Source organism: Squalius cephalus (assembly GCF_949319135.1).
Source record: "Squalius cephalus genome assembly, chromosome: 8".
Taxonomy (NCBI): Eukaryota; Metazoa; Chordata; class Actinopteri; order Cypriniformes; family Leuciscidae; genus Squalius; species Squalius cephalus.
This window is the reverse complement of record NC_137129.1, coordinates 29935409-29952550: the sequence shown is the minus strand read 5'-3', so window position 1 is coordinate 29952550 and position 17142 is coordinate 29935409. Positions and strand designations below refer to the sequence as shown.

Sequence of the window (17142 nt, the reverse complement as noted above, 5' to 3'; positions counted from 1 at the left end):
AGAGTGTGTTTTTGTCTTTCGATTAGATGATTCACTGCTTTATGTCAGAAATATCTCAAATAGCATGACTAGTTATCATAACAGTATGTATAATAATGTAATAAATTATTAGTGGATCTAGTCGAAATAGCTGTCCTACCTTTAACTCCCGCTCTTGGTCTCCACTGCAGAGTGTGTTTAAAGAAACTTTGAAGGATTTCCAGACAGGACTTAGATTGTTCATAATTGTCTGCGAATAGAAAAAAAACGAGATCAGTTAATACATGTACACTATATATCTTAAATAATTATTTAATATGCATGTTTGCAGATGCATGTGTCTTTCTATCAATCTCACTTCTGTTCTGTGCACCAGTGATTCTGTTCCATCATCATTCACTCTGAAGATTTCCAGAAATGGATCCGACTTGCTAAAAAAGTCCTAAACAAACAAAGAATCAAACTCATTCCTATTTTTAAGGTTAATGTAACATCTGCAAATATTAAATACATGTTCTAGAAGCCTTTCTGAAAATCTAAATTATAATCATTATTTTTGCAATTTTATTCGGTGCCACAAGTAGCACAGAAATGACACTTGAGCTTTAATGAATTTTTGATTGATTCATACATCAATCCCAGGCACATTTATTGTGTAATAACTTTCTCCTATTCAGAGTTTATATTAGATTGCACAAACTTTCTTGTTTTTGAATGGTCCACTGTGTATTTAGACTTTTCGCCATTTTGTAAAGGCACATTAAAAAGAGCAGTATATTTTAATAAATTAGCAAATGCATTGCTCCATTTGAATTTTGGCTTTTCATAAACCATTGGGATAAAACCGTAAAGGACAGTATGAAGACCAACATTATCTGATTGTTTCTCAATATTGTTGTAAAGTGCCTGTTGAGCTATTACAGAGATCACACCTTGTCATCCAGTTTCTTGGCACTGAAGGCGAGCTCCACGTAGTCATCATTCCCAGACAGCTCTTCAGCTGTGACCTGTGATTTCAAAGAAGTCATAGTTCAGATTACGAAAGAGCAAAAATTTGCAGTGTGAAATAATTGGGGGTGAAATGTCTATCTTACTGTAATAGATGATTTGCCAGATGTATTTCCTTGCTTCAGTAAAGCTTTGGATAGTTTTCTCTGTGATACAATCTATGAAGGAAAAGGAGAGGTCATGAAGCAAGCAGATACACTTATACAGAAAACCAGACCGTAAACTCGAACAAATTATGAACTTACTCTAAGAAACGTCTGTAAAAAATAAGGGCCAAAAACCTGAGGTAATTTTCCATTCACAGGTGCTTTAACTGTATTTTGAATTACACATTTACACCACAATCACCAACAAGGCTATTTATCCGGTCCCACTTTATATTAAGTGGCGTTAAGTACTATGTACTTACATCAAAAAAATAAGTACAATGTACTTATTGTGTTCATGTTGTATTGTAAAACACTTTTGCTGCTATTGAGGTGTGATACGGGTAAGGTTAGGGACAGGTGTGGTGGATTGGGTAGGTTTAAGGGTGAGTTAAGGTGTAAGGGAAGGGTCAACTGTGTAATTACAAATGTAATTACATAAATTAATTACAGCTGTAATTACATGCAGGAATTTTTAAAATGTAAGTACAATGTAAAAACATGTAGTTACACAATAAGTACACTGTATCAAATTATTAATTTCAATGTAAGTACATAGTACTTAAAGCCACTTAATATAAAGTGGGACCAAAAATTCTCCTAAAATGTACCTGTTTAGCATGTTAAACTCACAAAAAAGTATTTTCAAACCATTTAATATATACTATTTGTCAACTGTAAGTGATTTCAACTGAAAATTATTTTACAATATATAGCATATCACTTTTAACAGCGAGAAACGAAAGAAGCGTCTGTTATTACCATCCAAATCCAGTAGTTTCTTGTCCTCACATGAACTCTTCTTTACTCAAGTCCTCTTTACCCTCTTATGTTCCTTTATATACCACTGGTTGTAGTCTTGTTTTATAATAGACTAGATAAAAAGAGTTTGGAGTAATAATCCATCTGCCCACCAGGCACCTTCATGCGCTCGTCAGCTCTCTGCTATCCTTTTGAATACACACAATCCCTCTCATGTACTCATCCTCTCTCTCACGCACTCGTTCCATTCACAAGCTTTCATCTTCCCTACTGTGCTTCAGTTAAGTGTGCACTCTGACGCTCCTTCATGCATTCACCTGTCCAAGCGTACACTCCATGGCACCCAGGAAGTCAGCCTCTTTGAGTCCATTATGGTTGCTACTGATGTCATGGAGCTCAAAACGGAGGCGCTGCACTTCCTCAAAATAGTAGTCCACTGTGAAGACTTTGGAGAAAACCGGACTGATGCTGCTGCGAATAACCTCTGTCCGATCCACCTGGAACCAATCAGAACATGGCAAATGTCATATTCCAGCTCTGGTGTTTTGATTTAATACAGATTTCAGGAATTTAGTTCAAAGCTTTTTACAAAAAATATTCTGCTCTGGGATCAATGAAGTCCTACAGGCTGATTGTTTGGATGTTTGAATGATGAAAAGGATTTTACTTAATCTGGTTCATATCCTTAATTGATTCAGTCCGCATTCATTCATATCTAAAGTCAATGTCAATGGATGTTAGCTGAACAGGGCCACAGAACGACTTTTTGTACTTAAAGTGCAAAATAGCTTATTGTACTTAAAGTCCTAATTGAATTTGTTACAGGGTATTATGACAGGTGGCATTACGACTATAACAAACTGCTTAAAATAGTATTATACTTAATCCTATGTATGTGCCATCAATAATGAAGTGTTTTTTTTTTGTGTGTATAGTTTCATTATCTTGTTCTGTTTACATTCTAGTCCTTTAGTCTTTTCCTTGTCACTGTTTTCGTTTATTCATTTGTTGTCATGGTTTCTAATTAGTGCTCACCTATTTCGTTAATGATCTTCCTCTGTGTATTTAAGCCCTCTGTTTCTTCTGTTCATTGTATTGCGTTAATGTTAATGGTTTGCTGTGTTGTATTCTAGTTCTTGGTGTTCATTAAAAGTAGGCTACCTTTTGTCATTAATTCTGCATCATGCATTCTCTTTGTGGATTATACTGTATGCACAGCACCACTGACAGAATCCAAGATCACATACTGGATTATAACAGCAAAAGTATTTAAAACTATGGATATAACTGCTGTTCTCCTCCTCCTGCTGGAGCAGGGGGATCGCTCCCTCAAGGATCAGACATGGGATTTTCTAGATCTGGCACACCTCATCCACTATCCTGACTGCTCGCTGTACGTATTCTATAAGACTGGTCTCAACAAGCATTTAAAGTCACACCTGCCCATGGAAGGTCCTCAAGGAAGTTTTGCAATTTGTGGAGTCGGAGCTGGTAAAGTGTGGTTCTCTGTACACTGTTTGCATTGCGGATGAGGACAACACCAGCCCCACTTCAGACCCAGAGCCCAGCCAGCCTTCAGCAAGGCCCAGGACGGAGCATAAGCCAGAGCGCACTGCAGACTCAGAGCCCGAGCCCACCACAAAGCAAGAGCCAGAGTGATATCCCGGAGTCAGAGCCCAATGCAGAGTCTGTCCAGGGGTATGAGCCGGCATCAGCATCTGTCGTCGAGGGCATATATCGTCGGAATGGATTGGAGCCCTGTCCACACTCCTGTTGCTTATATTTAAGGAGATGGATGATATAGTGATCAGATGATAAAAATTATTTAAGGAGATAGTGTATCCTGGTCTACCTTCTCCGCTCCAGTTCCAAGTCATCTTTGTTTCCTCTGGTTCAGGCCAGTTCCAAGTCGTCTTCATCTCTGGTGGTTCAGTCCAGTCCCAAGTCATCTTTGTCTCTGCTGGTTCTGTCTAGTCCCAAGTCGTCTTCGTCTCTGCTGGTTCAATCCAGTTTCAAGTTGTCTTTCACGCCGCTGGTTCAGTCCAGTTCCAAGACGTCTTCATCTCTGCTGGTTCAACCCAGTCCCAAGTTATTTTTGTCTCTGCTGGTTCAGTCCAGTCCCAAGTCATCTTTGCGCCACTGGTTAAGTCTCTTTTCGTCATCAAGCACCAAGTCTTCTTTGTCATCCAGCACCAAGTCTCATTTTTCGCCACTGGCTCTGTCCAGCTCCAAGACTCTGTGGCGGATTCCGCCCAGCTGCACGGATCTACCAGGGGCTTTTGACCCATCGGCTCCACCTTGAAACAACTCTCCCTCAGCTCCACAATGGTCTGTCATCTCTCAGGCTCCGCCGTGCTCCCTTGTCCCTCTGGCTCCACCATGGTCATTTAGACTTAGTGGGCCCTATCTTGCACCCAGCGCAATTGACTTTGTACACCGACGCATGTATCATTCCTATTTTGCACCCGACGCACAGCAGACTTTTCCCTCCACAGATGCACGTCGGTAAACTAGGGAATGAACTTGCGCTCCCCGGGGCGGTTCAGTGCAAAGAGGAGGCGTGTTCCGGCGCAAACGTTCCCTCATGCTATTTTGCAGGTTTAGAAAACAATTCCGCCACTGACCGGAAAAAACTAGTTTAAAGGAGACATATCATGCTTTTAAATCGTTCCTTTTAACATATAAATCATATATAAAGCGGAACTGCAATGCTTGGGTCTGAATTCCTCATTATTATAGCTCCACAGGCCCCTTTTCTACCCCTTTTCTGATGTGCGTCTGAGAGCAACTCGTTTTGGTGCGGTCTCTTTAAATACAATTGAGACACTTCATACCCCGCCCCCTCTCCAGTTTGCAGAGGTTCAACTCCACCCCGTTCGGCCATTTTTGTAGTTTGATGGCAGAGATACGATTATAGCGGCACAGAAACTTTTTATTCACACGTTATTAACAAAATGTCAACAACGGAAGACTTGTCCAGCCAGCCTTACATGTTCGAGCCAGAGTCGGAGCCGGAGCGAGATGAAAATGAAGACGACGAACCTGCAGAACAACGTCTTCATATGGATGTATCGCAATGGTGTGTTACTGTATTTACACATGAAACTTTGGTCTTCCGACCTTTTACCACCGTGTCGATTTATTTTGATTAATATGTGCGAGGGAGAGAGAGCAAGACAGCGTCTAGTTTGGAGACGGTGTCTTGTTTACACTTTCGCCTGGCTCCGAAGAGAGAGAGAGTGCGTGCGCGCAACCGGGTCTCTCTCTCTCTGCTCGTTCTTTCAGTTAAACATGCGCCCTGTCCACAGTCTATGGCCCTGTCACAAGCGCGGCAGTTCATCTACATTAGATGGTGTAATGAAGCGTGTGGGTTACTACATCCAACAACCGAACATTTTAACTTACCCTCTCGTAACTTCTGCATCTTTTAGCTTGGACTACAAAATTGCAGCGAGAAATAAAAATGGCGGATTGCTCGAAGTGTTGGGCTGGAAGTCAATGTCCTTATTTGGCAGTTCCGCTGCAAATACTGTGACGTAATAGTTCACAAAACATCATAGATAACAGAAAAATCTGAACAGGTTGAAAAATAAGGCCAAAACAGAATATAAAGATATCAACGAAGCACCTGAAGAGAATAATTTCAACTTTTCTGTACTTATAAACACTCCAAATATACAACAAAATGCATTTAAGGGCTAAAAAAGTGGATTTAGCATGATATGTCCCCTTTAAAGTCAATGGCGCGTTGCGCATGTTATTCATATGCTATTTTAAGAGCGCATGCTTGCCCATAATCAATGTAGCGTGTGCACAACGCGCATACACTTTGATTCTCTAATCTACACAGAAGCAGCAGTTTTCATTTTTGCAAATCATACATTATTACAATAGATAGATAGATAGATAGATAGATAGATAGATAGATAGACAGACAATGTATTATAAAAGCATACATCTAGCTTACACATTTACCCAAATTATCATACGCCTGTTTAACCGAAGTTAATTTGGGTGTGTTTCTCCATCCCCAATGTCACTTCTCTGTGTTTTACGGCCCTGACGAGAATGTTGCTCTCCTCGGCTGTGAACCGCTCCTGGCGCGCACCTGGCAAATCCGCCGTTACAATACCAATCCGCCATGGAAAAAGCGCGTCTGCTCTTAAAGGGAATGTGAGATGTCGCTCTGATTGGTTTATTTCATGTTACGCCCAAACCACACTTATGAATAATGAAGCTACTTCAGACCAACCCATTTTAGATTTGCGTCAGGCGCAAGATTCATTTATCCCGCCGGTATAATAGCAACAGCGCCCAAGACCCGCCCACAAAGTTACTTGCGTTTTGCGCTTGATACTTGCGTTTCAGATCATTAAAATAGGGCCCAGTGACTTCATTTAGAGTCAAACATCCTCTTAATCCTGGATTATATACACAGCACCCGTGACATCAAAAGTTTGGGGTCAATACATTTTTGAAAGACATTAATACATTTATTCAAGGACACATTGATCAAAAGTGACAATATAGACTTTTATTTTGTTAAAAAATATTTTTTAAAAGTGCTGATCTTTTGAACATTCTATTCGTCTAATAATCCTGAAAAAATCTTCCTTTTCACAAAAATATTAAGTAGCACAACTGTTTTCAACATTGATAATAATAAGAATTGTTTCTTGCAAAACAAATCGACACATTATATTGATTTCTGAAGGATAATTTGACACTAAAGACTGGAGTAATGAGGCTAAAAATTCAGCTTTGCCATTAAGATGGTGAAGATGGTTCTTTTGCCAAAAGAAAATGGTTATTGTAGATTATAATACTATTTCACAATATTACTACAGTACACAATACTGTTTTGCTGTATTTCTGATCAAATAAATGCAGCATTTCTGACTTCTTTCTTTCCCCCAACTAAACTTTTGAATAGTAGGATTTGCCCTAATGATATTTAATTCTAAAATATAAATAAATACATTTTACATAAAGACAATAAAACTGTCAGGATGCTGTGTGGAATACTCACGACACGAGGACAAAGGAGTAACAACCCAAATGTCTTTATTAGACCCAAAAACTGAAATTGTACAAGAAATACTAACACACAACAACTAAATCTGACTAACACCAGACAAGGGGTAAACTAAGACAGAGGGTATAAATACCTAAATAGAGTACTACAATCAATGAGTAACCATAGCGCAACAGATCAGAAGGGAAGAGAACAAACAGAACCAATTAGCAATGACAACAAAACAAGAACTGAACAGGAAATCAAACAGAATACAAACATGAATAAAACAAACTCAGAATATGACAAAAACCTACATTAAGATTTTTTTGCTGATGCATTGTGATACTATTTCCTGGACAATTAAGCACATGTATCTTTCAATCAGTTCTCATTACTGTAATGCATCCGTCCATTTCTCTTTGACTACTCCCATTATATTCATTATTTTTTTCATTGTATTGTACAGCTTTCTTAAATTAAAATAAGCATAAATTGAAGGCAGTATAACAAATACTCAAATTGCAACTTACTTACATTTATCTGTATAAAAAAGAGAATTATAAACAAAGATTTCCAAACATTCTTCCTTAGTTCACAGGGGCAAATATATGGAAATAAAGCACTTTATGAATGGTGCAAAAAAGATGTTTCGGTCTCAGTGATTATTTAGTGTTCTTCTAACAAAATTCACTTTTACATGGTGTTTTTGAACATAAATGTGTGTTGCCAGTGTGTGTACACCACCACCCTATAATGATAAAAATCCACCCATTCTTTTTTTTAATCCCCATAAATCATAAGCAGTGTCTCAGAACAAGCCGTTCGTAGATTCTGGGCAAAGCGACGTCACTTTGTACAACAGGGCCCGCCCACGACTGCTGACGGACTCACTTGCTAAAAGTGGTTACTCGAGGATGGATCAGTAGCAACTGTTCGTGATCCAGCTTACAGAATCCGGAGCGATAATGGTTACAGCAGTAATGAAAGGGAGAGCACGCACACACTTTATTACAGTTCATCGGAGTTGTTTTGCGGATATAAAGTTTACCAGTTTATTAAGCACCCCCCGAAAAGGCACACGGACTGTATATATTTGTTTACTGTTAGTTGTAACGAGTGTTTTGTGTAATTCCCTTTGTATGTTGATGATAATACAAGGGAGAAAGAGAGTTTATGGATAAGACTTTAATGCGCACTTCTTGTACAGTGTTTTATTCAGCTCTTCAGTGGTTTTCTGGAGTGAAAACAGACTCTTCATCTTTTGTGTTATGTGCAATAAACTTCATAAAACTCATCAGCAAAGTTTTGGCCATCATTCGGATGGGGTCTGCTACAACAGGCTTTTACTAATAGTGGATAAAAGCAAGATGATAACCATAATTAAACTAAACTATACCTGTTCAATCTCCATGCAGCATATTTTCTCTGGCTCTGTAAGCATCATTGTCCGACTCCAGTTCAAACATATAAGGCTGAACACCACTACTGACAGTTTCTGACATTTTTTCAGTGTGTGAAATTCTCCTTTTATGTTGTTGCATGAGCTTTTGAAGATCAGCACACTTCTTGAAAGGGGGCCGGGAGCACCAGCTCATTTGTATTTAAAGGGACATATACAAAATCTGCGCATTTTTGCTAACCCGTAAAAACTGGCAATTTTAACATGCTATGAAAAATGATCTGTGGGGTATTTTGAGCTAAAACTTCACATACACAATCTGACTCTGGGACATCAGAGACTTCTTTTACATCTTGTTAAAAGGGGCATAATATGTCCCCTTTAACTTATTATTACCACTTTCCAACTTACTGTTTCTTGTAACTGGTCTTTGCTTTGCTTTTCAGAACATAAAAAAAAACATAAAATGGATTATACGGAACTGCTAATGTGTAGACTGCTTTCCAAATTAACTGATTAACCTGTTTGTATTAGACCAATTGATTACACATGTGTTGGTTTTTAGTAAAGCCTACAAATATTACTTGTATTAGACTAAATGATGCAAGATTAACACTGAAGAAGGTCTGTGGGGACTTATTGTACCATGCTAAGTTTCGCATTTACTTGCACCTATGAACTAATAAAGAACATTTAATAAATGGAAGTGATTTTTTTTTTTTTTTTTTTTTCAAAATCTTTGCGTCTTTGGATACGTGTCCCACTACCATGATATATGCATTTTTCAATTTAAGGGATAGTATAATTTCAATTACTCACCTTCATGTTGTTCTATATGTCCTGTAAGACTTTCTTTCTTCTTCGGAACACAAAAGAAGATATTTTGAAGAATGTTTGTAACCAAACAGTTTTGGTTACTATTGACTTTTATTTTATGGACAAAAAAATTACACAAAGACATTCTTCAAAATATCCTCTTTTTGTTCTACAGAAGAAAGAGCCATATACATGTTTGGATCAACATGAGGGTGAGTAAATGACAGAATTTTCATTTTTGTGAATCTCTTTAAATAATATATATTTTTAGTCACATTATGGCAATGAGAATATGAAAACAAGATTCAATGTTGCTTCTGTCACGGGTTATTGTACACAAGTAGCGCATGAAGATGAATATATCAGGAAACAGTCTTTAATTGAATCACTCAGAGAAAAGGACTTCAAAAAAGACCTCGACATTGACATAGACAGGACAAAGACTGCAGGAATGCAAGGAGTATAAATACATAGGAACTAATGAGATAATTAACTAGACAACAGATGAATTGAATACAATAATCAGACACTCTAGGAAACTGTGTCAAATTAACAGGCACGCAGGGAAACATTGACAGAACCAAAAACACAAAGAAACATGACCAAAACAGAATATATCTCTGACAGCTTCACAGTAGTGGGAATGAATGCAGGGGAATGCTCAATTGTCCCGAAAAGTAACGTCACAATGAAAACAACCGTAATGGTCCTAAAAACTTGATTATGAATGAGCCAAACATTTTATTGACAGGTTACATGAGATTCTCATTCTACATGAGACCACTGTGCCTTCAAATATTTTCAAACACATCACTTTGTTTTTAACTTCAGTGCTCACAGCTGGAGATAAAATGGCTTTGCCTTATTAATTATGGATCATACCCTTAACTGTACCAAGCAAAACCCCCATGTGCCAGAAACACCTGTTTTGTGCTGCAACTGAAACCTTTAGCAGACACCTAGCAAAAAAATAACATGCCAATTCACTTGAGTTACTGCAGAAGTGCACAACCTCGCCTTTGCTTTTTGTTAGCAAGGCACAAGACAGCGTGACAGTTAGAACACTCTCTGTGCTCTAACGGCGCTGTTTAATATTACTTTCACATCACAGCATAGACTACAGCCTCAGAACACTAATCAGCCTTTAACAGTCATACACACATGCATACGGTTCCATAAAGAGCTGGTTCTCATGCACTGTATAAAGTAGCTTCTGTTCAGTCCAGATTAGTGTTTGTGAAATGACTGTTACTGAAGTATGCAACTTTTACAATAACACCAGAAGTTTTTTGAAATATTTCACTACACGGTTTCAATGTGAAGACAGGGAGTGTGTGATTGCCTGACACACAAACAGTTCAATGATATATGAAAAAAGTCATTGTAAACTGTTAAAAAAGGTATTCAAACAGACATATGACAATCACACTCTAGATTGTGTTTTTGTGTAGGTGAAAATGAGATGTTCCTTCATGAAAAACATCATACTGTTTGTGCTAGAGCATACAAAACCTAAAAAAAATAACACACCTCAAACCACTGTCCGTGGGACTGCATCTTGAGGACGACGCAGGGGTCAGGCTTGGACAGAGCATCCCGGTCAGATATTCCTTTACAGGCCACACGGAGCTCCACTTTTGTCAGACATGGGCTGTTGAAGAGGCCCAGCGTGGTGGCAGCGGACTCATAGATGTTACTCATTTTCCGTTCCTGTTTTCAAGCTGTGAAAGAAAATATCATTTTCAGCTAAAACGTTAGTGGATACATATAAATCTCTTTAAATAATAATAATAATAATAATAATCACCTGTGTGTTTATAGTGTTTTTAAATACATTTTATACATTTTTTATTCATTATTATTTGTTTATTCAGCAAGGATGCATTAAACTAATAAAAACAAAAAAAAATTTTTTAAATGAAGCTGTTTTTTTTTACTTTCTATTCATCAAATAATCAAAAAAAAAAATCTCTCATGGTTTTAATACAAATATTAAGCAACACAGCAAATCGGCATATTAAAATGAAGTGTTCAGTGTTGTGACACTGAAGACTGGAGTAATTCAGCTTTTCCATCACAGAAATAAATTAAAACTTAGCATAATAAAAATGAAACTGTTATTTCAAAATCATGATAATTGTTCACAATACTATAGATTTTATTGTATTTTTTTTTTATCAAATGCAGTTTTGATGAGCATGAGACATCTTTCAATTTAATTTTAATTTACCGACCCCAAACTTTATAGTGTACATATTGTAGCCTACAGTGTGTGTCATCCTTCTGGTAGTAGCTGGTTTACACAGTTTCTAGCTAGACCAAGATAATGAATCATCTCAGTGATGCAAAGACTGATCTGGCACTTTGATCAAAATGAACCAGCTACAAATTTCGAAAAGCCACCTTGACCACATTAAGAGAAGGTGACATGCTTTTCCAGCAGAATATTTTCTGTAGTTCTTAAATTGCAGCAAACATACTTCATAAATGAAAAAAAATAATAATTAATGCTGTTTTTTTTTTTTTTTGCATTTTAAGCATTTTAATGCTTAATGCAGTGTTCAAAGGTCTATAATTACCAAACAGGAATTACATGAAATATTATTTTAATATTATTATTAAACTTTTAATATATTTACATTTATTTCGATGGTTGAATCACAAAAAACTGAGAGCAAGAGAGTGTTTTTTTTCTTCTTTTCTTGTTTATCAGTGCACCATTTTGAATCTACCAAAACTGCCCCACTTTTCGTTCACTCACCATACACTTAACTTAAGAAGCCATATCTATCTGACCTGACACTTAAAAAATACTTTCATCGGTGTAACCTCATGTAGTCAGGTTGATTCAATCACATGAAATAAAAGTTTTGAACTCAGATAAATACAGTCATGTTAAGATGAAGCATGTTTTATAGGTTAGCTGACAAAACATTTTTAGCTACACTGTAGTCTCTAGAGGAAGGCAGTCCTTGAAATAATTTGAATTAATCATGTTACACTTGGACAAGTTCTACACAATGGACAAGTTCGAGCATGATAAGTGTTTTGATTAAAACAGAAAACGGGTGACTTGTTAAGTCAGAGACTCCGATAATGCTGCTTTATAAGAAAATTGTTCTTAAGTCAGGCATCGTGTGGAATGAGCTCAGCGTCGTCCCCGTGGGAGAGATTCCCTGGAACACAGAGTGAGGAGCTGACCCCAATACTCTGAGACCACACCACAGAGAACGTGTATCTCTGTGTGTTACTTAATTATTCATGCCCTCTGCTTCCTTTGAGAGCAACATTTTTGTTATCATTATTGTTATTTTTAGATAAAAGAGGCCGACGTGCCTTCACGGGCTGCTGAAACCCTCCTGAGCCTTCTAGCCCTGCAAGATGGACAAAACCATTGCTAGCAACCTCTAGCAGTTCTTACAGTAAGCAATCCTAAGCGTGTCCCACTTTGATGCAGTATTTGAATGCACCTGGCCAGATGAATTGAGGTGACTGCGTGTGAATAGCCCCCGTGCAGGTGTTCGGGCACTGTTATGCTCCCGTGTAGCCTGTTTGCATTGCATATATTGAAATAATCCTGGAAAGCATGGGGTTTCCTGAAATATGATGAATAATCAAGCACTCATATGAGCTGTGCTGCTGGACAGCCTTACGTGCACCAGTGGTCTAGTTTTCATATTGTTAATTTGTGCTATAAAGGTGAATGGACAACAGCTGCAGATTTGCTATATAGTATGTAAATATTTACATTTATTCATTTAGCAGATGATTTTATTCAAAGCGACTTACAAATGAGGAATACAAGAATTGATTCATCTCTGTCTGCAGTGACAGGAAAACTTGCGCAACTACTAAAATGTAGAGATCAAAATAAACAGACAAAGCCTCCAAGTGCTCTGTTTTTATTTGGATTAGGAATAAATGATGTGTGTGTGTGTGTGTGTGTGTGTGTGTGTGTGTGTGTGTGTGTGTGTGTGTGTGTGTGTGTGTGTGTGTGTGTGTGTGTGTGTGTGTGTTTGTGTGTTAGGGCTGTCAAAATGATTAATCGCATCTAACATAAAAGTTTGTGTTTATAAAATATAAATGTGTGTATATGTATGTGTATATAATATACATAACATCGATTCAATCGATATCAATCGATTTGACAGCACTATATATATATATATATATATATATATATATATATATATATATATACACATAAATATCTAAATAAATACAGTAGCATATAGTGTAGCATAGAGTATTACGCCAAACTTTTGATTTGGCAGGCAAAAGTTTCCCATATATTAGTGCAATATAAAAAACTGATTCCCTCATTATCTTTTTTTTTTTTAATTTTTTTTAAATAATAATAAAATGGTATTCCGAACTACTTATGCCATCATTTCTTTTTTTCAAGAATTTCAGCCTTTCAGTGCGCCTTCTTTCAACCTCAATGGGATTTGAACAGTACAAGTCTGAACTGCACTTGTTTTTTTTGTTTTTTTTACAAAATCACTACTGACAGACTAATATTTCTTATGTAGGCTATACATAAAATGCAAAATGTGTCCATACATCAATATATTTGGCCATATGATTTAAACTGTGAGGTAAATTCCATCAATGTGTAAAACATCACCAAATTCTTGCGCGTTTTGATATAAAATGGATAAAACTTACCCACTGTTTAAGTATAAGAACAAATTCCAAGGGATGCCAGAAAAAGTTCCTCAGTATTAAGATCGGTCTGAGTGCAGTTAGCGCACTGGACTCATTTTCCATCCGATTCCATGTCCAGATTGTCTACGGAGAAAAATAAAAGCATTTCCATCGGGTTGAGCGTTAAAAAAGGTGATGGATAGTCCGACCCGCAGTCTCCTCTCTCAACATAAGAGCAGGGCAGGCGCACGCACTCACTGTTTAAGCCTCCACACTGTGAGAGGTGGAGAGGAAGTGCAGGGTGCGAACAGTGAAATCCTGCACTCTGGCGGTTAGTTCAGTAAATTACAATTGGTGTGAGATCTTGCGAAAAGTACAGTATCTTGATGAATACAAGCAGGGCCTTAGCTAATCAATGCTGTGAAATGTTGGAATGATTCGGGGCCCAAGTCCCATGTCTTATGTCTTAAACATGTCTGCCCACATGAGCACGAGTAGGCCTACATGATTCGTTTCTTTTTCAACTTTTTTTAATGAAACAAAACAATTGCCAACACATCAGTCTGTTTTCCTGTGTTAAATATATTTAAATAAAAGATAAGGGATCCAGAGTGAAGGGGCTCAGATACGGCCCAGGATGAGATGAACATAAAAATAGTCATCAATGACATTCTATTCTATTCTATTCTATTCTATTCTATTCTATTCTATTCTATTCTATTCTATTCTATTCTATTCTATTCAATATCATGTCTAAGCTTGAATCGAGGCTGTGATTGAGGTTACTCGGCACTCTGTCTTTTTCTTTCTTTCTTTCTTTCTTTCTTTCTTTCTTTCTTTCTTTCTTTCTTTCTTTCTTTCTTTCTTTCTTTCTTTCTTTCTTTCTTTCTTTCTTGTTGTGATGTTTTGACATGTCTATGTGTCCTCTGTTCATCCATTCAATATAATAGTTCTATTCTGAGTTTATTTCTTTATTCTGAGTTATTTAAAATTAATTTTAATTATAAACACATTCTTTTCAATGGCTTTATTTAAAAAAAAATTATGTTCTAGTCTTTGATTCAGGTGATTGAATTTGAGCTTTGATTCAGGCAATTGAGGCTCATAGTGGTCCACACTCATTTCTTTCTTGGTTTCACTTTAAAATAAGGTTTAATTTGTTAATATTAGATAACTACATTAGTTAACATCAACTAACTAAATGCATGTAAAGCATTTATTAATCTTAGTAAATGTTCATTTTAACGTTTACTTATACACTATTACAGTTTTTCTCGATTGCTTAAACACATTTCTTGAAACTATGCCTCGTATTCTCAAAACTATAAACACAAATCCATAACGTCTCACCCAATTCCCCAAACATCCTATTTTCAGGTCAAAATGAAGCTCTACACTCAAAACCATTCACTCTTGCTGAAAAACCAAACTTTGCCCTCAAACAGGACACACAAGCCCTCAAAATCACACACACTACAACATAGTCTAACACACTGGTGCAATAAATTCAAAACAACATTTCCCAAACTGGTAAGTTATGTTGCTTGTGGTTCCCCCATCACAAACCTTTTCACATGGTGAACACAAAAGACAATGGATACACTGGCACATTTTTATTCATACACAGAAAACACACACACACTTTTTTTTTTTTCCTGTTTTACTCTTTTTTTTTTACTTTTTTTTTTTACTCTCTCCTCTAATTTTTTTTAAATATTTACTTACAGTAAGATGTGTGTGACCATCATATGACAGTAAAAGAGCACACACAAACCTTATTCTAATATGGAATTGTATTGGAATGGTAAAGAGTGTTTGGACGTGACAGGAGAGCCTCCACTCAAGGATACAATATGATGGACACGTCTAAGAATGTTCCACATATGGTTGAAATACCATCATTTGCCTAGAAAGATAACATTCTGGGAGTCAAGACTATAAAGGAGAAAGGATGCCTTCACTGTCACACTCTGTGCCGCTCTGTGTGACTGTATGACTGCTGGCATTTTCTTGCAAGAAAATAAACCTCATCAAAGACTATTGGAAATGTTTGTCTCTTATTCAGTGATAGAATTTTGTTTGCCACCACTCCTCCCTGAAGGTTCTCGAGGCGACGGTAAAGCGACTCAAATTTGGCCTTACTCGTAGCCGAGCCTCCCTCATAGTCATACCATTGATAAAGACATGGTCAACTAGAGTGGCTTGAATTTCATCTGAGACTGCTTGTCTTCTTGTCCTTGCCCTTCCTCCTCCTCATTCTTATCCCTCTTCCTTCATATCTTTCTGGATCCATTGTTCCAAAACGCAATAAACTGATTTGGGCCCTTTTATATATCTATTGAAGGTTCTGATTGATGTGTGTTAAATTTTGACTCTTAGTGTTTCCACTTGGGTAATTGTGTGCTAACTGAGCTGAAGCTGTGCTGACTTGAGTGAACAATTTTGAATGCTAGTGCTTTCTAAATGACAACATGGTCTAAGCAATGAGAAATGAAGGGATTTGTGTGTAGAGTTTTGCAGTGACAGTTCAACAAATCTGACTCATGTGTCAAAACAGGGAATAGTGTTTATAGTTTAGTGAAATGGGTGTGCTTTTTGATAAATGGCATTATGGTTTTGAAATTTTAGTTCAAAAGCCTGGTTATAGTGTTTAAGCAATCGAGAAAAACTGTAAGATCAAAAGTTGTATTTGTTAATATTAGTTAATGCACTGTGAACTAACATGAACATTTTTAATAACTATAGCATTAACAAATGCTAATAAATGCTGTAAGACTATATTGTTAATTGTTAGTTGTATTGCATTAACTAAAAAATGAGACCTTATTGTAAAATATTACCTTTGATGATTTGATACAGGCTATCTAATGTCCTCTCATTTCCTTGCACACAAAACTATTCTGAGTTTGTTGTTCTATTTATCCCATGCGTTGTTTGAAATTAAATTAATTGAGAGGCTTATATAATAATTTCTCAAAAACTTTATTGTATTTCATTATTTTCATTTCTGTTCTATTTAATAACCACATTCAATTACATTCTTAAGTAGCTATATAGCCTATAATAATAGTAGGCCTATAATCATTCTATTCTATTCTATTCTATTCTATTCTATTCTATTCTATTCTATTCTATTCTATTCTATTCAACACTCTTCAAAATAACGATTCCAAAGCATGCCATAGAAGAATCCTTTTGGGTTCCCCAAAGAACCTTTCTGTGTAAAGTTTATAAAAGACCCATTTATTTCTTAGTATGAAGAATATTTTTCTTTATTTTTCTAGCAACCTTTTTTTCCACTATTTTAACCCTTTCACGCATAGTGGTCACTACAGTGGACAGCTATTAAAAAAGCATTTTCTTGAATT

The 17142-nt window shown here is 36.7% G+C and overlaps 1 protein-coding gene across 1 annotated transcript in view; it reads right to left on the bottom strand.

Annotated features, from left to right (window-relative positions):
* Positions 1-14009, bottom strand: part of cpne4b (copine IVb) — a 56610-nt gene extending 42601 nt beyond the window's left edge. Inside the window, exons 1-7 of the mRNA XM_079877920.1 lie at positions 13796-14009; positions 10658-10848; positions 2213-2392; positions 1074-1145; positions 912-986; positions 338-421; positions 140-229 (exon numbers count right to left, since the gene is read on the bottom strand). Of these exons, the coding sequence (XP_079734046.1) occupies positions 140-229; positions 338-421; positions 912-986; positions 1074-1145; positions 2213-2392; positions 10658-10828 (672 nt within the window). The 5' untranslated portion in view covers positions 10829-10848; positions 13796-14009. The remainder of the gene's footprint in view (positions 1-139; positions 230-337; positions 422-911; positions 987-1073; positions 1146-2212; positions 2393-10657; positions 10849-13795) is intronic.
* Positions 14010-17142: the final 3133 nt, after the last annotated feature.